The sequence below is a fragment of the Macrobrachium nipponense genome, chromosome 31, assembly GCF_015104395.2.
Source record: "Macrobrachium nipponense isolate FS-2020 chromosome 31, ASM1510439v2, whole genome shotgun sequence".
NCBI classification, from domain to species: Eukaryota; Metazoa; Arthropoda; class Malacostraca; order Decapoda; family Palaemonidae; genus Macrobrachium; species Macrobrachium nipponense.
The window spans coordinates 55,113,241-55,137,125 of record NC_061093.1 but is presented as its reverse complement, the minus strand read 5'-3'; the positions used below and the strand labels follow the sequence as shown (position 1 = coordinate 55,137,125).

The 23,885-nt window shown below is 46.4% G+C and overlaps 1 protein-coding gene across 2 annotated transcripts; it reads left to right on the top strand.

The window, feature by feature from the left end:
* The first annotated feature begins 351 nt into the window (after positions 1-351).
* LOC135206978 (protein SEC13 homolog) lies at positions 352-21,020 on the top strand. 2 transcript variants are annotated; one of them, XM_064238536.1, is made up of 7 exons: positions 352-507; positions 16,444-16,617; positions 17,701-17,839; positions 19,100-19,230; positions 19,473-19,727; positions 19,982-20,125; positions 20,332-21,020. In XM_064238536.1, the coding sequence occupies exons 1-7, from the start codon at positions 505-507 to the stop codon at positions 20,419-20,421; spliced, it is 936 nt and encodes a 311-aa protein (XP_064094606.1). In that variant the 5' UTR covers positions 352-504; the 3' UTR covers positions 20,422-21,020. The 2 variants fall into 2 exon arrangements, with proteins under 2 accessions (XP_064094606.1, XP_064094607.1); XM_064238537.1 differs by lacking the exon at positions 352-507 and adding an exon at positions 561-702.
* Positions 21,021-23,885: the final 2,865 nt, after the last annotated feature.

Below are 23,885 nucleotides of genomic sequence, written 5' to 3'. Positions count from 1 at the left end.
GTTTTGCTACAAAACATTTTTTTTATTCCCAAGCTGGTATTTCTTGTGTTTGGGGCTCTGGGTAATATAGTAGTTTTTCTTTCCTTTGGCCGAAAATAGTCCAGTGTCCTGCATATTGAATATATGTTCTTTTGAGAGAATTACTATTTCTGTAGTTAAACAATTGCAATCATAAAGGCATGTGTTCGAAACATGACACAACATTTTTAAGCTTTGAGTGTTTATAAAGATATAAATATGTCATTTTATGTTTGCGTAACTCTTAGTGTTAAAATCACGATGACGTAAGTTTCTATCACGAGTAGCGAGACATATTTTTTTCTTCTTTTTTTACCAAGATCATGACTGAATTGTCATTAGTTCTATGGACATTCTCCATTTTCACGTCATTCTTGCCACGTCTCCTAAGAGCGACCGACTCCTTCGGTGATGTTTTTGTTGTTGTAACGGGGTCGCAAATCAGAGCTGTGGTCTTCGTTCACGATATTATTATAATTAGCAGCCATGGTAATATAATTCTGCTTTGTTTTATACGCTGATTATATTTCATATAACGTCATGATACCATATTGTTTACTTGTTTTTGTGTATCTTTGTTCATGTCAAATTTATCAAGTCTGGACAGATTGCATCGGGGTTGAAATTTAGGTTTGGTAGTCATTCTACCGTAATCGTATTTATACGTATTTTCCAGCAATAATGGTAAGGTTATATATTAGTGCGTTTTATTTTACATAGATTCTCATTATACGGCATATTTTAGTGTTTAACCAATTCTTATTGCACGGTAAATAAAACATTTATAGGTAACCTTGCCCTACCTACAGTACGCCATAAGGCCCTACCTAGCCTAGGTATAACTAGCTGTCAAGCTAAACGTAGGCCCGGTTGTCCAAATTATAGTCCGGTTAAGGACGCTATTGGTTTTGGGTAAGCTAGTCAAGGTTGGTTGAAGCATAAGCATACCTACCTAGTTCTGTAGCCTAACCTGTCTGGTAAAACTGAAGACTAGCCTACCTACTACCGCATCTTGGTCCCTGCCAGTTGGCGATCAGAGTCAGGTATAGCTAATACTGAATGGCCACCTGGCCTCTACCGTAGCGTGACCACCTTCCTGAAAAAGTACTTTAACATGTCCTGCAAACCAGGATAGACATAGGTAAGTCCAGAGCCAGCGTCCGTCGAAGCAACACCTCGAGACCTCTACTTTCCTCCCGAAGTAAGTTTTGTTCCGACTAAGTACAAACCGTCGGTTGTCTAACAAAAGGATATCCGCGGGAACGCGCCGCCGCTACCGCATACAAAGAGTTCAAACTTGAATCGCTGTACCTGGGTCTGGGGTAACTGCGCGGGGTGAGCCCGGGCCAGCTTGGGTAGGTCATTGTGATACCATTCTTTTCGCGGTAGCCGTCGTGTCAACACCTACTCCTTCCGCCTTGACCCGACTTGAGATAAACAACGCATGACCGCCGACTGTAGTCTTTCTTTATCGTGATATATCTTTGACATCCTGTGCTTGAGTGCTTCCCCAGTGCCCTTTTTCCTATCCTTTTCTTTTATTTATCCTTTAGTATTACCTAGCATCCTAACTTCCCTGTAAGTATGGAAGCGGATCTATGGTGGGTTTTTTTTCGGGGATTTGGATGTGTTGTGTTTCCGATGGCATTGCGTTGCGGACAATCTTTGCCTTCGCCAACCTCGGATCCTCATCTGTGGTGTATTGCTTGTAGGGGTTTTGAATGTTCCCTGGATGCATCGTTGTTCACCTGTGCGCAGTGGAATAATGATCAGTGGAGGCTCTATTATGAGGCGCATGAGAGTGTTTTCAGTGACGCTAATGTTGATGCCGATAAGCCTAGGCCTAGGCCGACGACTGTGGGGCCTAAGGACGTGTGTGAGGGGGATAGTGCCCAATTGGAGAACACTAGGCCTAGTAATCCTTCCTCCTTATTAACGGGGGACCTAGTTAGTGAGCCTAGTGTCCTTCCAAGAAACTTAGGCTAAAGAAACCTTCGTCGTCGGGGGCTAGGGAAAGCAGGTAAGAGGAAAAGAAGCTACCCTAGGGGCTGGGATCCAATGTTCCTGCCTCGAAGCGGTAACAAGAAGGGGTCTGCAACCGAGAGCTTGTTCCCGCCTAGCCTAAAGGCCAAACTATCTAGGTATGACCATAGCAGTACCGAGACACAGCCGGGTGCCAAGGTAACCCCCTGTTCCTCTCGGGCGACAAATCAGTCCAGCCCCAGGAGGATCCGGTGACGGACCTGATGCCTCACCCCTCCCATTCCTGAGGACAGTGCTAAGGAGCCCGGAACGGGACCCAACTCGCAGGAGCCGGGAGGCCCCCTCCACCCTCCAGTTAAGTTTTAGCGGCAACCCGACGGCAAGAAGCCAGCCAGCCACAACGCTCGGAGGAGGAGCATCAATGGCGACCTTTCGATGCCGCAAGGCCTAGGTCGCGCTGAGAGACCAGTGCCAGCGTTGATGCCCGAAAAAGCTAAGCCTAGGCATGAGCCTAGTACCTCCGCACCACCTCCATCAGTTAGCCTAGGTACAGTGGGGGCCAGGTCCTCACTCCCGCACTGGACATTGCGAACCTGGTCAAACAGGCGGTGGAGGACTACTTAAGCTCCAAAAAGGAGGTTTCCCAGCAAGTGGAGAAGAAGAACACCAGTCTAGAGGAGTCTGCCCGTAGGATGGAAGAAGCCAGGAAGAAGTTCCTTTTGGAAAAGAAGTCAGAGGAACTGTTTCCAGATTTGGGTGACAGTTCTGACTCTGATTCCGAGCCCGATTCATGCTCCGAGGGGGAGCCGATTCTGACCCCGATTCGGACGGCAGTCAGACTAGCTCACCTGCGGAGCCCAAGCCCTTATCATTCAACCAGATTCTGTCGTTTGATTAGAAGCGCCAATGGCCTAACAGAAACTGAGGAACTGAACCAGGAGTTTCAGTCAGAGGTGCATAAGGTGCTCAACCTGAAGAATTCACAGCCCCCTCGGTCAGCCTCCCCTGGAGCAACCAGGTTAGGCTAGCCATGGCTAGAGCGTCCCGAGAAGCCACGACTTCACCAACTAGGGTATCTGAGAAACAGAGGTGGCTTCCTATCCCTGCTCAGGGGGCCAGCAGGTATTATAGGCCAACAGGTGACAAAAACTAAGGGAGTGCATATTCCAGGACCTTGCAGACCTCTTAGATGTCAGTCTGGACGCCCTTCAGAAAAAGCACCTCTTGCTCTCTCCCTCAGAAACCGAAGGACTCATTCGCGCTCTAGCTCTGGCCCTCGCTACGAATTCGTGGATGGACGTCTACTGGCAGCACTTCCGCAGTTCTTACCCGAGCTCCAGCCTCAGCAGCAGCAGAACTTGTCTTCGTTCATGCAGTGTGGGATCAAGACACTCTCGCACCCAAGCAGACAACTTAGCGGTCCTGTGGGCTAATATGGAGGTGAAAAGGAGAGAGAATGCCTTCAAGGAGGCCAAATCGCCAGTGGTGAGAGACCTCCTCCCGGAACTTACGGTCAAAAACCCGCTGTTCCAGAAAGAACTTATTCCTGCGAAGAAGTTCGCAAGGCAGCGGAGAAGAAGGAGCGATCTCTCCAATCTAGGGCTCTCTCCAATTCCGCAAACCCCGGGCCATATACCACGGCCAGCACCACAGATTAGCCAACAGGTAAGAGAAGCGCAGAGACCGGCTTTTCCCGTGCGTAGGCGAGAGGAGAAGAAACCTTACTCTGTGTCGAAGGACAAGTTCCATAGGGAGAAGACTCGTCCCTTTCCATCAAAGGAGCGGAAGCAGAAGGGCAACAGAAGAGAGGGAGGTCCCCGCAAGAAATTCTAGGCCAGATCCTGCCCGTCAGCGGAAGGTAGGGGGTTGCTTGGCTGCCAGTTGGCAAGTGTGGCAGCAAGCAGGAGCGGAAGATTGGACCCTGCAGGTTATCAAGTCAGGCTACCGTCTTCCCTTCCAGTCTACACCCACTCTATCCCCTACCCCCATCCAGTCCCTTCCGGATCGACCGGACTCGGACCCGCGGACGGGCCCCTGGAGGAGGAAATCCAAGCTACTTCAGAAAGGGGCGTTGGAAGAGGTTCAGGATCCAGGTCCAGGGTTCTACTCCAGACTCTTCCTGGTAGAAAAGGCAACAGGGGGTTGGAGGCCGGTCATAGACCTTTCAACCCCTCAACAAGTTTCCTTTCTCTGACAAAGTTTCGGATGGAAACGGCAGACTCCGTCTTCGAGCTTGTGTCAGGGAGGGAGACTTCATGGCCTCAATAGACCTTCAAGATGCTACTTCCAAGTCCCTGTTCACCCCTCCTCCAGAAAATTCCTCAGGATTGTCAGCAAGGAAAGACTCTGCAGTTCACCTGCCTGTGCTTCGGCCTCGCCACAGCCCCACAGGTGTTCACCAGGGTCTTCAAGATAGTGTCGTTTGGGCACACGCAAGAGGCATCCGCTCCTCCGCTACCTGGACGATTGGCTCAGCTTAGCCGAGACGGCTGCGCAGTGTGCGGAGCACCTTCAGCTAGTTTTGTCATTCGTTCAGGAACTGGGAGTGGTGGTGAATGTCGACAAGTCGGATTTCACTCCCAGACAAAGGATGGTGTACCTCGGAATGACACTAGATTCATCCCTCATGAAGGCCTTCCCCTCGGAGAACAGGGTCTCCGGCCTAGTATCTCAAGTGCGGAGAGCTTTGGGGCCCAGCCCTCCCACGGCAAAACTCTGCCAGTCCATCTTAGGACAGGGCCTCAATAGAGAGACTAGTGCCTCACAGCAGAAGGCGTATGAGGCCGCGTTCAGTGGCTGTTCAAGAAACAATGGTCTCCTCAGGAAGGGGAACCCAACAGCAAAATTCTTCTCTCCAAGAAGTAAGGAAGTCCCTGGGAGTGGTGGATGGTGCCTTCCCACCTCCAAGGGGGCAATCTCTCTCAGTCGAGAAACCCCAGAGATTATTCTCTTTCACGGATGCATCAAAAGAAGGGTGGGGGGCGCACCTGACGGAGGAAGAAGTGAGCGGCCTGTGGTCGGAAGAAGAGAAAGCAGCTCACATCAATGACTTGGAATTGAAGGCAGTCTTCCTCTCCCTTCAGCACTTCCTGTCTCCAACTCCAAGGGAAAACGGTGGGCCTAATGTCAGACAAAACTCCACGGTGGGTTGGCATATCTAAACAAACAGAACACAGTCTCACTGGATCTCTGTCGGCCTGGCAGTACAAATCCAAGAGTTAGCAGAGGAAATGGACATCACCCTCAATGCAAGATATATTCCAGGCAAGAAAAATGTTTGGGCGGACCATCTGAGCAGGAGGGGACAGATAATCAAAACACGAGTGGTCCCTCCATCAAGAAGTAGCAGATGGCCTGATAAGAGGTGGGGGGCTCTCCGTCGATAGACCTCTTTGCCACCGCTTGGAACAGGAAACTGCCCAGTGTTCTTCTCCCCACTCCCAGACCCGCAGGCAGCGGGGGGGATGCCCTCCTGCAGATTGGAAGAACCTGGACGCTTACGCCTTTCCGCCTTTCCCCCCCTCCTCCCCCCCCAGAAGATCCTTCAGAAGATTCGCTACTCGCAGACCTGCGAGTAACCTTAGTAGCTCCTTGGTGGCCGGAAGCCCCCCTGGTTCCCAGAAGTGCTGGATCTTCAGTTAGAGGAAACCCTGGTAAGCCTACCAGACAGAATAGATCTCCTCGCCCACCCAACAACGGATGCCTACACCCAAATCGTCGGCCCTCCGCTTCACGGGTTCAGACTGTCATCAAAATCCTCCGCGATAGAGGTTTTTCCAGGCAGTTAGCTGAGGCAATGGCCAATCCTGTGAAACCTTCCTCAGGCAGATTGTACCAGGGAAAGTGGCGACGGTTTCAAGATTGGTGTCAAGATAAAGGCATTGCCCCAGACGAGGCCACCATCCCTCAACTAGCGAGTTTTTTCCACCACCTCAGGAAGGATAAACGACTATCCATTATCGGCAGTGGAGGGTTATAGAGCGGCTTTAAATCAATAAGTATTCGCGTTGAAAGGCATGGACCTCGCTGCATCTCCACGAAATTTTGTTGCTCTTCAAGCACTTTAGGAAGACCTGTCCCCCGAGAGAGCTACGGACTCCCCACTGGGATGTAGCCTTAGTCCTGGAATCCTTGAGAGGTCCTCCCTATGAGCCCTTACATTCAGCTTCCTTGAAGAACCTCACTTGAAGACCCTTTTCCTCTTAGCCCTGGCATCTTCGAAGAGGGTCGGCGAACTACACGCGCTGTCCTACGAAGTGTCACACACCAGGCGTTGGAGGGAGATGGGGTTCTCGTTTGTCCCTGGCTTTGTAGCCAAGACTCAAGACCCATACAAGCCAGAGGAGATGTTTTCCTCTTTTACCATTCCTTCCTTGGGGATTTTACCGGTTTTGACAAAGAGGAACTGATTCTATGCCCGGTCAGAGCCATGAAAGCCTACCTCAAGAGGACGAGACAGTTCAGACCGGCTATCAAACGGCTGTTCGTGGCCACGGGCAAGCATCCGAAAGAGGTGGCTAAGAATACCATCTCCTTCTGGATCAGACAGGTTATAAGAAGGGCCTACGAAAACAAGGAGTACCAATTGCCAAAGGTGAGGGCTCACGAAGTTAGGGGCATAGGCTCCTCTATGCTCTTCAGGAAGAACCTCTCAGTGGGTCAGGTATTGAGAGCAGGCACCTGGAAAGAGTCAAACCACCTTCACCTTCCTTCTACCTACGAGAAGTTACGTTCAAATCTCTAGAAGTGTTCTCTCTGGGCCCCATTGTCGCAGCCCAAGAGATCCTCTAGGCGTGGGTCACCCGCACTGCGTACCTCAATTTGGAAATACACCACACACAACTCCCAGCAATTCCCGCCTAAGTCTGGCCGAATGTAAGGGGTATGAGTGAGTTTTCCTGGTAATATCCTACGTATGACTGTACTGTCCATGACACGACTTGGCCACTACTGACTTACCCTGGAGAGTAGAATGATGGCTAAGAATCCTTCAGGAACAGCTCTCTGAGTGAGTATTAGTACCATAGGTTAGGACAACAGCCGGAGCCCCTTGGGTTCTCCCCTATTGAATCCTTACCGTGTAAAGTGTCATGAGGAGTAGGGGGTCTGGGTTAACATCAGGTCGTGTGAAGTTATTGGCGGCTCTTCAAAGGGGTACATTCAGGTCACTCACCTTCCCATCCTCAGTTCGAGTCTCCTTTTGTTAGACAACCGACGGTTTGTACTTAGTCGGAACAAAAGTAATTTTGTCGAAAAATTATTTTTTCCTATATACAAACCTAGGTTGTCTAACAGATTAATGGCCCTCCTCATCCACCCCTCTTTGAGTTATGGCCCCCCTTTTGAAGAGTGTGTCTGTTTAGACTAAGTATTCTAACGGCTCAAAGAATGGTATCACAATGACCTACCCCCAAGCTGGCCCTGGCCCGGGCTCACCCCGCGCAGTTACCCAGACCCAGGTACAGCGATTCAAGTTTGAACTCTTTGTATGCGGTACGCGGCGCGTTCCCGCGGATATCCTTTTGTTAGACAACCTAGTTTGTATATTAGGAAAAAATAATTTTTCGACAAAATTACTTTTTTCTCCCAAGTCACAAATTAATGCTATAATTTCTGATTATCGGGAAGGTGGTCTTACTATGCCATCCATTCAGTATTTTACCCCATTTATGGACTTTTGGTGACGTTTTTGGGATCTTTCCTTGATAGTGACCCACTCTTGGGTGTCGTTATCTGGGACTCATATTTCTTGGGGGTCAAAACATCAGGGGTTTGTTTACATTTGTCAGTCAGAGGAGAAGAGTACAATCTTCAAAAGTTTAGTTTTAGGCATAGAGTAAAATATCGAATGGCCACCTGGCGGCCACCTCAACCATAGCGTGACCACCTTCCTGAAAATCAGAAATTATAGCATTAATTTGTGACTTGGGAGAAAAATTTTCTAACAGAGGAAAGTAGAGGTCTCGAGGTGTTGCTTCAACAGACGCTGGCTCTTGACTAATGTCTATCCTGGGTTACAAGATGTGTTAAAGTACTTTTTCGGGAAGGTGATTGCGCTATGGTAGAGGCCAGCCATTCGGTATTTTACCTTGTTTATCATGTTGTACAGAAAGTAGGATGATGTGTTCATAAAATTTTTTGTTTTCCAGTACATGTATTATTAAATGAGCATATGTAGCTTTATTTTATTTTCTTTAGGTTATGTCAATGAGGGGACTGGAAGATTTTAATGCCAGTAAAATACCATTGCAAACAAAGTTTATTCCAGTAATATTGTACACACTTGAATAAGACCATTTTTTATCAAATAAAATGTCAGATCATTCCTGGGGCAGTGAAAGTATGCCCATGTTTAGTTGTATTAAATTTTAATAATGGTCTTATTTTTGGAGATTTCATGAGTTTCTGTACTACGTACTGCCATACACTTCAGGTCTTTAGCATCATAGAGGTGTTTAATTATATAGTTATGAAAAAATTAGTCATGAACAAAAGAGGAAATTTTTTTTTTTTTTTTTTTCAATACATGTACAGGCAGTCCCCGGGTTACGACGGGTTCGGCTTACGACGTTCCAAGGTTAAGGCGCTTCTCAATTATATTCATCAGACATTATTTCCAGGGTTACGACGCCTACAACACTGATCTGGCAGATGAAATATGACACCAAAAATGCAAAATAATCAATATTTGAAGGTTTTTATGATGAAAAATGCAATAAGAATGCAGTTTACATAGTTTTCAATGCACTCAAAGCATTAAAAGTAAGGTTTTTTTAGGATTTTTTACGATGTTTTGGCTTACGACGATTTTTGGCTAACGATGCGTCTCAAGAACAGAACCACCGTTGTAGCCCGGGGACTGCCTGTATATGTTATTTTACCTCCGTTTTCTGTCTACTGCAAAAAATCGCTGCCTCCAGAGAAAGGGTTAACAATAACAATGTATGTTATTCTACTTTGTGGAAAATTCCTTATAATTGCTTGTTCCATGTACAGTGTTATACAGTTAGGCCAGAGTGAGAAGTTACAACTGACAAGTGTTAACCATCATTTGTTCCGACACGGCATACAAACCTTCGGTCCTTTTACAATAGGAAGGTACTAGCGGCAGCTGGATAGGTCGTAAGCTTTCGAACAAGGGGTTCGGTAGTTAACTGCTTGTCCAGGCGCGCGCGCGCGACTGGGAGGTAAACAAACCAACTTTTGCTTTCGGCCTGCTGGCGTGTGGACGTGTATCATCGCTCTCTGCCCGCTTCATCGTCGTTTGCTTTCGCATGATTGTGTTTTTTCTTTTTCTGTGTATCTAGTGAAACTGAATTGTGAGTACAATCATTTCATTGAATTCAATTGGGAATTAAAAGGATCTTGGTTCACAAACGCCCTCCGATTACCCGAGTGCCGGGACTGAAGGGAGTATTGCGGGAATTCATTTTTAAGCAGAATGATCCTTGGATTGGGTATTGCTCGGTGCGAGGGCGGGAGCGCTCGCTCCGAGCGTTATTTTGGGTTTGGAAATGTGTAGATGAAAATCGTAAGTAAGGTGCTCTTTTTCATTTATATGTTTTTGACCTGTATGCCCGTTGCCGAACGAATGCGCTCGACACGGGAACTTATTCAGTATGAAAGTGGAATCGCAAGTACAGTATTCTTTTTCATTTTCATATATTATTTTATTGTAGCAATACTCAGTTTGGATCAGTTTCCGAGCTTACCCGGAGATTGATCCTTCCCCCTTTGTATTTTTGAATGAAGTGAAATCGCAAGTGCAGTTCTTTTTCATTTTCATTCTTTTATTGAGATTGCATTGTTGACTGGGATCAATGTTCGATTCACGTCCCGGAATTGATCCTTCCCCTTTTTTATTTGTATGAAGTGAAACGCAAGCGCAGTAGTCTTTTCATTTTCATATATTCTTGATTGCATCAATTCATTATGGATCAAGGTTTCCAGAAACCTTGATCCATAAAGGTAAGGAATGAAACCTTTCAACCTTGCGCTCGGTGCCGAGGGCGCGAATGCGCTCGATCCGAGCCCTTATTCTTTATGAAGTGAATTTTCATTTTGTTCCTTATTATTGATTGCCTCAATATATTTGGTTCAAGTTCCGCTCAGTCAGGGAATTGATCCTTATGCCTTGTATTCGTGCCGATGGCACGATAGCTAGGGCTCTTATTTTGTTGTTGGGTACATGGGTACTGTGCGGGGGTGGGGAACGAGACCCCCCCCCGCTCAGTTCCCACAGATGGCTCTTCCCCTTAGGGGGGGGGGGAGGTTATCGGCGTTCTTCTCCTCGCCCGATCCGTCGAGCGCGGGGGAGGGCGCTCGGTGCCCGATGTACAATTGTATTAGGGGTCTTCCACTCGTCTGGGAGGGATCAAACCCCGCACGAGGGGATTTTCCCCCCATTAATCACTACACTATTATTTCCGCATGTGCTACTGCCACGAGAGTGGACCTTGGTGAGGTATGGGCGTCCTTCCAATTGCAGAGCGGGCTGGTGTCCAGGGGCTGCGGTTCTATGTATGGGCCTACTGCGGTCACCCATGGAGTGGTGACCACGCAACCAGGTGACGACGTCCCTCCTCACCTGGTGTACTCGCCTCACGTGGTAACAGTCTTGCCTACAGCCGCTGTGAAGTGCCGTTCGCCGTACCGAGAGGGGGGCGTGCCGCCGCCGCTCGTGGTTGCCGCGCTGCAGCGACCACACTTCCGCTGCCCTAGAACTCGCCCCTGGACCTGCCGCCGGTACCAGGATGTTGCTGGCTGCTGCTCCACTTCCTGTGTTTCCGGTGCTGCCTGCCGTACCTGCCGATTCTGCCTGCCGTTGCTGCGCTGGCTGTCCTTGCCGTTTGCTGTGCTGGCTGTCCCTACCGATGATGTGCTGGCCGTGACCTGCTGTTCATGAGATGCCCATACCTGCTGATGTCGTCCCTGTCGGGTGGTACTACCAGACTTTGGTCTGTCTGTACAGGTGCGTCCGGGCCCTGTAGCTTCGGCTACAGCAGCCCCGGCTCCGCCCTGGATAGCAGATCTTACGTCTGTCCTGAGGAAGCTGACGAAGAAGAGGAGGAAGGTGTCGTGGTCGTCGTTCTTCATCTTCTTCATCGTCGTCGGACCGCCGCCTCTTCCCCTTCGACTTCTAAGGCTTTACAGACCGAGGAAGAAGAAGGTCGCCTCCTCCTCCTAAGAAGCTTCCTCGGGAGCTTCTCGGGACAGTCTCACCTCGGTGGGACGGGAGGGTTCCTTCCGCTGGTCCTCCTGCTCCTTCGGGGAGCGGGGCCCGTCTCTTCTTCCGCAAGGAAGAAGACTACGGGGACCAGAGGAGGGGTACCGGCTAACACCGGTACTTCCTCGCCTGGTGTCAGTGGTTCTGCCACTGCATCAGGGTCCGTCTCGGCCTCCCGTTCGCGGGAGGTACCGAGTGTACGGCGGTCGCCTACCAGCGACCGTGCAGCCAGGAACCAGACCTCTGAGTCCGCTCAGCGTCAGGTTCACGGCACGGGGCGGAAGACTGGTGACAGCCGCTCATGCGACTCTCACCAGACCAGCTCTCACTCTCGCGGTGAACAGCTGGCTACCCGGGGACGTGACGGTCCACGACCGACACGGGCTGAGGCTGGGAAGAGGTCCTCCCGTTCGCCGGTGCCAGCCACGGCTGGAAACCAGCGACGTGACGTGCCGTGAGGACAAGCACGGTCTCACTGCGACAGTGGAGCCTGCAGGTCGCCTGGACCGTCGCTCTCACAGAGAGCGATCGGGTACGGCAACCAGCACCAGCTCTTCTGACACTCGAGATCAGTGCCGCTGTGCTCAGTCCAGCCGTTCTCCACAGCGAGACGGTTCGACCAGGCCTGCAGCTCGATCGTCACCGCGGGTTGACGATCTCCTGCAGCCCTCCGAAGCCTGCTGGTCCTGCCAGCGAGCGACGAACCGGGAACGTCAGGTCTGCCTCTCCCGTACCTTCAACCTCCTCGGGTACACCGGGAGGAGCGATTGTATTGGAGTGATCGTCTGAGGGGTGCGCCCCTCATGATCCCTACCACGACGCCCTACGTGCCAGGCACGGTTCTTGGACCGGCCAGGACGTATGCGCAAGTTGGATGGGGAAGACCGAGAGGGCTGTCGCTGTTCCCCCTTCTTAGGAGGAGGGGTTCTCGGAATATGCTCTTGTTCGAAGGTGGGCTTAACGGTCCCACTCTGCAAGATGCTGTGACTTCCGAGATCCAAGAGGAACTTTGCCGAGGTTACGGCGCTGATTCGTCAGCACAATGACCTCGGGAAGGATCGCCGCTCCCATACCCAGTAGAGCCACGTCTCGGCTCGAGTCGTTTTGGGGGCCCCGAGATGGGAATCCAAATCGACGGTGGGTCTGCCGCGATCGGAGCTTGCCGAGCTGGGTGGAGCCAGGTAGTCTCTCGTCTCCGGACAAGGAGGCTCTCTCGGTTCTGACGGTCGAACAAGCTCCTTCACCTCCTCTACTGCGACAGAGGCGTTTCTACGTGTCTTCGGACATCGTATTTATATATCCCTTCGGTCCTCCGCCTGAGGTTTCGACCTCGACGAGGACTGGAATGAGTCGGAGCGGTATCGGCTCTCTCCGTCAGGTGTCGATCAGCCCCACCCAGACGACGTTCACAGTGGCGGGCACGACCCTTACCTACAGTGAGAGTTCGTAACCCTCCTCGGGAAAACGTTCTCTCCTGACGATACGTTTTCCCAGACTCTGAGAGGCCATCGCCGCAAGGCGATGGCTGCTCCTGCTCTTCTCCAACTGCTAGTTCCACTGGGAAGGCGAGCGAGTATCCAATTCCTCCCCCATTCCTCTCTCCTTACGGCTACGAGGGAAAGGGGAGGGATCCTACAGAGATTTCTCTGTAAGATCCCACGTTAGGGGCTGCGCTACCGGGGGGACCTTCGGGTCCTACCTGACGTAAGCCCCGGTCATTGAGGAGGGATCCTGCCAGCCATTGGGACCCGGTCCAACAGCAGGCGTACGTTTCCAGGGGCATCGAAGGACGTAGCATGGAGACAGGAGATCAAGACCATGCTGCAAGAGAGCTGTAAGAAATCGGTACGGATCAATCACCGGGCTTTACAGCCGAACTCTTCCTTGGTGGAAAAGTCTACAATAGGACTGGCGCCCAGTGATAGATCTCTCTTCCCTGAACCGGTTGGTTCGCCAGACCCGGTTCACGATGGAGACGGCACGCTCAGTGCTCGACTCTATCAGGGAGAACGATTTCATGCTTGCAGTGGACTTGAAGGATGCGGATCTACAAATACCATCCATCAGTCCTCCAGAAAGTACCTCCGCTTCATCCTCGACGGGACGGTGTACCAGTTCAGGCCACGTTGCTTCGGTCTCTCACCGCCCCACAGGTGTTCACGCGAGTGTTCACTCTGATGTCTGCTTGAGCCCATTCGCACGGGATACGTCTGATGAGGTACTCGACGATTGGTTAGTCCTGGCGAGCTCCCGCTCGCAGTTGCTACAGGACAGGGATCGACTGCTCGAGTTCTGTCGCGATCTGGGGATCGTTCTGAACTTCGAAAAGTCCGATCTCGAGCACAAGCAGAGGATGAAGTACCTGGGTATGCTGATCGACACGTAGCAGATTCAGGGAGGCAGCCAACCAGTTCTGTCTCGGCAGGAACAGGTAGCTCAGCAATGGCAAGTCGTGATCGGACACTGTCGTCACTCGGGAAGCCAGTCCCTAACGGGCGTCTTCACCTGCGGTCTCTTCAGGGAGACCAAAGGAGAGTTGGTCACAGGCGACGGATCCCCCCCCCCAAGCCTTCCATGGTCACTGACACAGGAGGTGAGGCAGGACCTAGCCAGGTGACTGGACGACAGGAACCCCTTAAGAGAGTGCCTCCGGGTACTCTCCCCCCGACATGCAGCTGCTCTCAGACGCATCGACCGAGGGATGGGGTGCACACCTGGAAGAGTTGCGGACTTCAGGAGTGTGGTACGAGAACGACAAGCACCTTCACATCAATGTACTGGAACTAAAGGCAGCGTCCTCTCTCTCCAAGAGTTCCAGGACCGCTTGATGGGACACTCAGTGGTGTTGATGTACGACAACACCACGGTGGTGGCCTTACGTCAACAAACAGGGGGGGCCTAGTGGTCTCTCCCGTGGTATCAGTTGACTCGGCAGGTGCACGAGTGGCCGAGGCACACTCAATAGAGCTGTCGGCACACTACATTCCAGGGAAGGAATGTAGTAGCAGACACGCTCAGCCGTCGGGATCAGGTGATAAGGACCGAATGGTCTCTACACCAGGACGTGGCGGAAAGGCTCTTCGACCTGTGGGGGCGACCAGTCGAGGATCTGTTCGCCATCCGGCACATCAGGAAGCTCCAGGTGTTCTTCTCGGCCGTGCCGGATCCATGGGCAGCTGCAGAGGACGTCTTCAACACCCGTGGGACAACTCTTCGCCTATGCCTTTCCCCCGTTCAGCCTGATTCACAAGGTGATCAGTCGAGCACTGGTCATCCCGAATCTCAAGGATGATCCTGATGGCTTCCAAATGGCCACAGGCCATTTGGTATCCGGACCTGCTGGCTCTTCTCGCAAGAGAACCGAGAGAGATTCCCCATTGACACAACCTTCTCGGCCAGCCACACGTCGAGCTGGTACCACCGAGCAGTCCAGTCCCTACGTCTTCACGGCTGGCTGTTATCCACCTTCTCTTGCGTACGAGAAGCTTTTTTCGTAGCGCAGCAACAGAGATGGCTGGAAACGTCCGTCAGTCCTCTGCAGCTGTGTACCAGGGGAAGTCGGCCGTCTTCGGTGGTTGGTGTCGTAGACGGGGCCTATCTCTTCTCAGAGCCAATCTTCAGCAGGTAGCGGATTTCCTCGTTTTTTCTTCGCCGAGGAAGCTCCTCTAAGTTCCCACAGTCAAGGATACAGAGCCGCCTTGTCGCTCCTCCTGAAACTGACGGGATTGGACATCTCGAACTCGTTCGAGATCTCCTTGCTTAGGAGCAGCTTCCAAAGGTCTTGCCAACCCAGGGAAATCAAATGACCCTCGTCTTGCTGGACCTGGCATCGGCGAAGAGAGTACGGGAGCGTCATGCAGATAATGATGCGGATGAGATGCTGCTTTGTCCTGGGAGGACGCTACGTCGCTATCTGAAGAGAACTCGACACCTCGGGCCTGAGTGTCGACGCTCTCCGTTTAGCAAGGGGTCAACAAGAAAGAAGTATCAAGAACACTCTTTCGTCCTGGCTGCGTGAGGTCTTCAGGAGGGCGTAGGAGGCTGATGGCAGTGACGACATCCGTACGTCCCGTCCGAGAACTCACGAAGTCAGAAGTGTTGGCCCCTCGTTGGCGTTTCGTAAGAACTTCTCCGTGGCGCAGGTATGGAAGGTGGGGTCTGGTACAACCAGACCACCGGCAACTTCCTTATACCTCTTGGATATTGCCCATAGGTCCTTGGATCGGTTTCCTTAGGACCTGTGGTGGCTGCTCAACACGTCGTCTAGCTAACCCAGACCCTAGCAGGCTGAACAGCATCGAGTCCTGGTGTGACTGTATGAATAGATAGTGATGAGAAAGTGACTGGCTTCTCTTCTATCTTTTCTTCCCCTCTAACCTGTGGGTAGAGGAGGGATACGGTCATCACCCTGCTGGATAAGGACGAGATGCCGGTGAGCTATATGACAGAGCCCCATCCTATCCCTTTCACGAGGGATGGGAGCAGAATATCCACCACTTCCTTCTACAAGGGGGGGAAGTGGATGCCTACAAGAGTCAAAACCATGACTTTAACTTTGCTCCTGTACAGGAACAAGTTCTTACATTGCTGGTACGAAGAGATACGCTTGCCTCTCTCTTAGTACTCGGTCCAGAGGTCTGACCATTGATCCTGCGGTGCACACCCCGATCAATCGGACAGAGGCTTGGATCCCTCCCTCGCTCTTACGACCAGGGAGGCTTCCAAGGTTGGGCGAACACCAGTCTGTTCACAAAAGACTCAGATCCACCCCCACCAAGAAGTGAGTCTTCCTATTGTAAAAGGACCGAAGGTTTGTATGCCGTGTCGGAACAAATGACAATTTGTCTAAAATTGCATTTTTCCTAACTATACAAACCTGAGGTCCTTTTACACATAGCCCCACCTCTATGCCACCCCTCACTCTGCAGTTTTTGCTTGGGCCAAAAGCAAAAGTGATTTGTTTACCTCCCAGTCGCGCGAGCGCGCCTGTCGGACAAGCAGTTAACTACCGAACCCCTTGTTCGAAAGCTTACGACCTATCCAGCTGCCGCTAGTACCTTCCTATTGTAAAAGGACCTCAGGTTTGTATAGTTAGGAAAAATGCAATTTTAGACAAATTGTCATTTTTAGGTAGGAAGAACAGCAATAATTTTTATAACTATCATAGTAGTTTGTGTGTATCCACTATCTAATGCACTGCATTTTTATTGTACCAGGTATCGGTTATAAGCAATGTAGTAACGGGTCATGATGACATGATCCATGATGCCCAAATGGATTATTATGGAACCCGATTAGCTACATGTTCGTCTGACCGCTCTGTCAAAATCTTTGAAGTTAAAGGTACAACTCATACACTGATAGCAGATCTCAGGGAACATGAAGGACCAGTAAGTATTACTATTAGCAAATAGTTTTAGATGTAAGTTCAAAAAGCTAAAACAAGTACTTGAATTTTGGTACATAGAATAGGAATTTAGATCCTTTTAATTGATTAATGTGATATACAAATGCTGTTCAAGTTTTGAAGGTCTTATATTTGAAATTTTTATTTTGAATAGTTTCTGAGAATCAATGTGCATCTGTGGAAACTAGTTAAACTCTGTTATACAGGCAATTAAACGTTTTGTCAAAGTAAAACCAAGAGAAAATGTAACCCCAACATTTTTACAAGAGAAAATTTAACCCCAACATGGAAAAATGTACAAAACATACCATTTAATATTGATATTAAACAAAACCTAGGTTTGTGCTGTGAAACAAGGTCTTAGACAGACCAATTAATTGTAAATAGCCTGAATCGCGTTGAGTGCCAGGTACACCTAGTGTTTGAAATATTGTAAAGAAAGGTTCTACTCTTAAGTAACCAACTCAACCAGTTCCATGATGTCATGCTTGTTCATTCTGTACAATAGGTAAACAGATTTATAATAATAAAATTAAGCTTTTTATATACTTAGCAAATAATTACATAATTGGAGCCCTCCCTCCTTCCCTCTCATGGACATGGGGCACAAATGAAATGAGCTCTTCAGGTGTACTGTACCTATCATTCCCTAAAAGGTGGTGGGGGCTTGCCAGCACACTAAAACAATAGAAGTAATACCGCAATATCAAAATTAAACCGCCGTTTTATAATAAAACTGCCTTATTAATACACATGGGTGCTTTCTGCACAGTAATGCTATTTATGACTTGGATTTGTAATAATAGCTCCATTTGGGTGTATTATGTAGTTTTTGAGAGTGTAAGCATTTGATTTTGTGATGAGGTTGCTAGATCTGTCTAGATACTCTTACAAAGGGTCACAGGATTTTGTATGCCAACAGTGTTTGACAAATGTATTAATTCTCTGGTCACTTCATTTTTCCTTATGTTAAATATGAAAATTCTGCATAAATTTTTGGAGTTGATACCTTCATGAATGTAACCCTTATAGTTTTTTTTATTGTCCCAATTTCTCTTTTGTGTAGGTATGGCAGGTTGCATGGGCACATCCAGTTTTTGGTAACATCTTGGCATCATGCAGCTATGACCGGAAAGTGATCATATGGCAAGAAGATGGTCACAAATGGAAAAAAATATATGAATATGCTAATCATGATTCTTCAGGTAAGATAGTCTTTGTATTAGATGTTAGCTGGATATGCTATGGTGTACTGCATCTTATTCATCTTGTATTTTGTTATTTAACAAGGCTACTTTAAGTAACTTACCAAGTAATTACATAGCTATAGGTTCTAACTTGCATGGCAGCCTAATTTAAAAATTTGGCGTAGTGCTTCTTGTGAAGTATTCACTTTTGCAAAGCCTTCAAGCTTGTTTGCTTTTAGTTCAGGTTTTTCTAACATTTTTGCTTAGATATGTCTAACTCCACCTCTTCCAGTATTCACTACTATAGCAAAGGATGTAAGACAAGCCTTACAAAGTCATCATATGATTCTCAATAATATTTGTTCTTAATGTAGGGGGCAAGTGTGTAATAAGAAAATGTGTGCCGAATGTAAGGATTGGGATGGAAAGAAGTGGAAGCTTTTAAAATCTCGCCTTGATAAGCTTGAAAGGGATAAAAAGAGAACGGCGGCCTCTAGAGCCGAAAGTAGGGCTTGACTTAACCTTGAGGCTATTGATAATCCTAGAACTATAGGTTATGTTACTATTCATTCATCCCCATGTTCCCGAATTTTCTCCTATGACCAGCCCTCCTACTATTGTCCCACCTACTCCCATGCTTGGCTCCCATGCTTCTGAACCATTGCCAGTCTCAATTCCATGTTCAGGTTTGATCAAAAGATTAATTTGGTAATGAATGAACACAGTTGCAGAGTTAGGACTGTCCCTTCAGGCCCTTATGGCCAAAGTGTATCAAGACAAAGTGCATAGTGTCACTGTTGTGCAAGTGGAGGAGGTGGCTGCTCATCCTGCTGGTTCTTGTAGATGAAGGCCCCTGTCCTGCAACCCCACATGCCGGAAGTCCAAGAGGGCCTGTGGCGTTTGCCCACAGGTAGTCAGTATGAATGTTAAATTAACCCCTTCTGTATGAGCTTACTGATGAGCAATAAGAGCGTAAACCGAGGTTTTTTCATTTTTCTCTGAAAATGCAATAACTTTTACATTTGAGTTGGCTCTCCTAGTTGTGAAATTTTAGGGACAGTTATATATAGAAACATGCAGGAGAGTTTTGAAAACTTTTTCAAGAACAACAGGGTACAGTTTGTCAAATTGAAGTGCAAAACTTTTATTTAATGCAGAATGTTTTCAGGCAGTGGTACCATTAACCAGTCTAGGGCCACAGTAAAGATGTATATCTATAGAAGAATGTTAATTATACTTGCAAGTGCAGCAAGGCTCACAGGTGATCTTTCATTTCAGTGAATAGTGTATGCTGGGCACCACATGAATATGGAATGATTTTGGCATGTGCATCTTCCGACGGCTCTGTTTCTGTCTTGTCTTATGTTTCGGACACGTGGGAATCCAAAAAGATCACCAATGCTCATTCTGTAAGTTAATATCTTTTTTTTTTTATTTTTTTTATTTTTTTTTTATTTTTTTTTTTTTTTTGAGAGTGGCTGTGGTTTCTTTTTCTAACGTTCCATCATAGTATTTAAAATGAAACACAATTGCAGGAAATTGAATCTGAATAAAACTAGTACATACATCATTTTAAGAAATCCTTGGTTTGATCTCTTAATCATAGTTTCTAATTAAGTTAGATAATGAATTATTTTATTTGTTACTTTAGATTGGTTGCAATGCTGTCAGCTGGGCTCCTGCAGTGGCATCGGGTTCTGCTGACGGGTCCAATAATAGAACTGGAGGACCTGTTCAACGTCTGGTAACAGGTGGATGTGATACATATGTCAAGGTCTGGAGGTTAGAAGCTTCAGGAGAATGGGTTGAGGAATTCAAGCTAGAAGGCCATTCTGATTGGGTGCGTGATGTTGCTTGGGCTCCGTCTATTGGCCTCTCACGTTCTGTTATTGCTTCATGTTCCCAGGTAGGTGTAACTGCAGAAACCTTGGTACTATAACTTTTTCTTGCTGAGAATATTAAACATAAACAAAATTTTTGAGAATTGTTTCCAGTTAGGTTTCATAGTACCTTAAGGTTAATTGAGCAAACTTTGATTTTTTGTGCTGAGAATATTGAATATTGTAGTTTTTTTGTGTTTTTCTACCTTGGTTTCATAGTACCTGTATGTTACCTGAGGAAAAGTTCTGACGATGTAAAAGAGAAACTTTTTCATCCCAGGATAGACGAGTTATAATTTGGGTGAACGATAGTACAACGGGGGTATGGCACCACAGAGAACTGAATACTTTTGATGACGTCATTTGGCATGTTAGCTGGTCTGTAACTGGAAACATTTTAGCTGTCTCAGGTGGAGATAATAAGGTGAGTTCAAACTGATTTTGTGTTGAGAAAAGCAGTCACTGTTATTTTTCAGTTAATGTTTTACTATGCATAATTTTTACTCACGTATGGATAGCATACAGGATGGCAATTTTTAATAATTAGTTTATGCTTCGTAAAATAAAAAATTGGGTTACATTTTCATCATGTTCTTGGCTTAATCAGTGTCTTCGCTGTTCTATTTCTAGGTCAGCCTGTGGAAGGAAACTCTTGAAGGTGAATGGGTATGCTTGAACGACTCTGCTGCTGTTCAAAATGCCGAACAACGTACTTTGTAAACAATTTTCATTGATCAAATTTCGTACTATTTCTTTAGTGTTTTGTATAATTGAAGACTTCAGATTTGTAAAAGATGCCAGAAAGACCTTTATTTTCTTGCTTGTTATATTTTCAGATTTTATTTTTTGTTTAGGAATACCCTCAAGAAATTAGAACAAATAGCAGAAATTTTTAGAGAACTCTAGTGAAAATAGTTAGATATACTGTATATGATTTTGGAGGCGAAATAACAATGCTTGGGTTGTATATTGTGAGTGAGAAAGACATGGGATTAGTATATGTACAGTAGACATTTAAGAATCATCCTGGGCATGTACAGTACTGTGTTAGGATTCGTTAGCATCTTTATATTAAATTCATTGTAACTGTGAACGGCTTGGTGAGATCACTAGAGTATAGTGTAGATAACTAAGGTATGAAGTGACTGTAAGGATTTTCATTATTTGTTAAATAAGATATTGGTTGCATTTGTATCTATATTCTTGTGCATTTTAGTTTCATTATAAACAACAGCAATTTTGTATTTTCGAATGATGAATATTGTGGTAAACTTTATATATTGCTTAGTTAAATAAATTATAAAGAAATTTGTACATAACATTTTCTTCCCTGTCATTGTTGGTGGAGAGAGACAATTTTGACTAAAATAGAACCAGCTTTTGTTACAAAAAAATATTGTGATGTTTAGAAATGTAGTTGTTTTAATTTCTAATGCTTGTTCTGACAATTTTAAGCATATACATTTATTGCCAAACAGCTTGTCACGGGTGGAAAGGGTGTGTTTATCACTCATGAAAGTGCAGCTTCAGATGTGTACTAATGCAATATCTATGAGGAATCTGGTGAAAAAATTTATTTTCATAAATTGTCAAACATGTTAGTTGGAAATGTAACATATAAAATGGGTCTGATAACTTCATCTGCTGAGAAGAAATCTTGTAAGATTTGACTGCTAGATACTAAAGGCAGTTCAGGTGGGTAAATGCTACTGTGTTATAGATTCAGACCTTGGGAGTGTTTTCACCATACCTGGGAAGCTGATGTGCTACATCCTCTCCCATGCTTACATGATTGGAATAAAATACCACAAATTTAAAAAAAAAATGATCCATCTAGGTAGAATACTTTTTTTCATATATCCAACTGGTAAATGTCAAGACAGTTTCTATGCAATTGTGATTTTCTATTGCAAGAAAAAGGGTGACTCATCTATTTTTCATTGTACGTGGTTCAGCAATTTTTAAAAGCCTATTTGCTGAAATTAATTCATATATAGAGTTTACAAATGTCTGGGGCCAAATGTGTAGCTACTCGTAAAAAAAGAAGTGTTATCCAGACCTCTTAAAAGAAAAGAACATCGAGAAAAGCTCACTGAGGGCGGGCCCAAAGGGTAGCCTATCATCTTATGACAAAATAGGACTAGGCGTTGTCCTTACAATAGGATTACTTAGTTTTTAATGGTAAATTACTACTTTACAATTGGGTAAACAAAAAATGACGAAATTTGGACACATTTTCTTGTCGATTGAAATTTTAGGATTCCTCCGAAATGTAGGCAATAGTATATGTTCATATTGCCAAATCTATGCATAGTATCACTTTGGAAAAGGTGTGCAATACTAAGGACACTGGATTACAATTAGTAGACTTTGTGTGTGTGTGTCAATAACGACAATCGTTCAGTGTATGGGTCCTTTTAGAGTTCTTAGTTTTTGTCATTCATGGAGTCTTTGCATGAGCGAATGAACAGTGACACGACAGAATCGGAGATCCAAAGTAGTTTTTATGGTTCTTTTAATCGTGCGTGCAATGTATGCTCATACTACTAATGTAAGCTTTACTTTACAAGAAAGGTTAGAATTTTAGAATTACTCCGTGACTGTTTGCATATTATCAGCTGCAAAGAATGGTGGGAAATTGTACAGGTGGAACCAGGGTCCATTGTTGTCTGGCCAAAAGGCCAGAAACTGTGCGAATGTAAATAGTGTTCCTATAAACACGTTTGTGGGGGTTGTAGCTGTTGTGATCATTATAGAAAGTTGATACTCTCGAAATGTTTTACTAGCCCCCTAGAAAAAAGGCACGGGAATGTTTTTGAACTAAACGATTAGTGCATTGCATTCAACCAACACCTAGCCCTCTCCATTACGAAGCGTGTACTATGCCTATTTGACAACAGTGAGACAATCCTTTTCAAAATTCCTCCTAGCCCCCAGAAAAAAAAAAAAAAAACTTTTATGGAACGCCGAGAAGACATGATTGATACCTACATCCTGCCTTCTTGGAAAAGGTTAAACTCAGGCCAGATATAGTATTGAAAACTGGAGTTCCTTGGTGTTAGGCCAATTGTTTTGACCTCGAATTCGACCCTGAACCGAAAGGCCAGACAGTACAAGGTCTTTTAACGTTGTTTACAGTGAGCCGTAGCATTGGTTTGGATGTCCAAATCGTCATCAGTATATAATGGATAAAGGACTACAAGCAGTAGGAAACACTATGAGGTAAGTTTTGAATATGGTGCTTACCATCCTAACTGGTTTCGTAAACTTTTGTAACCAGTGGCCCTCATTTTCGAAATGAAACAGATTACCTAATGGTCTAATATGGATGCAGGCTTATTCGGACCTTAATCTTGGCTCATTCGGACCCATACTGATAATTTTATATTATAGCAATATGTATTTCTATATAAGCATTCCGCGTCGTTCGTACGCGCGAATACGAAAGCCACCAGGAATTGGGGCGTCAAATGTATTTCGCCGTGTTTAGTACGAGCCCCTGTGGGTTAATTACAGTCGTCCGAATAAATATTACTTAAAATTCTTGTTCAGGAGGTAAAACTGCGTAGAAAAATCGGCCAATCATATGAAGGTCCGAATAAGCCTGGATAAAGGTCCGAACGGGCCAGTACATGGTCCGATTCAGCCTAGGTCCGAATAAGCCTGTTCCCGTCTAATGTTACGTGGGATTGAACGAAGCCTAATGCTCTTTAAGCGCTTCATTTTACTTTGGATTGTATACCTATACATTAGTAGTTCATATTAACTAGTAAATATGGTAGGATAGAACAAAGTAGAGTAATTTCTAGACAAGAAAAGGAATGTATTTTTGCGTCAAAACGTGTCGGGTATTCCGAGTTGAAAGTAGAAAGGTTATTAGACTACTATATATTAATCCATCGTTGTAGGAAGACTCATGTAATAGTACAAGGAAAGGTTATTGTAGTAATGCTTTTAGGAAAATATGGTATATTTTGTGATGAATTAAAGAAAGAAGAATAAAAAATAGAGCGAGGGAAATAATGGAAATGATAACTGGGCATAGGTTTCGGTGGTTGGGTAAGGAAAGTTTCTTGGAATTGGAGAATTATCGTGACTGTGGTGAGAATCCTTGACTGTTCCACTGGCATTAAAGGGAATGAGATATACGATATAAAGGTATGAGGCAAGTGAAAAATTCTGCG

Excerpts from the sequence above, each read along its gene's own strand:
- LOC135206978 (XM_064238536.1), top strand. Across the intron at positions 17,840-19,099 it reads TGCTAATCATGATTCTTCAG|TGAATAGTGTATGCTGGGCA; the intron begins GTAAGATAGTCT and ends CTTTCATTTCAG. Across the intron at positions 19,728-19,981 it reads TTATTGCTTCATGTTCCCAG|GATAGACGAGTTATAATTTG; the intron begins GTAGGTGTAACT and ends TTTTCATCCCAG.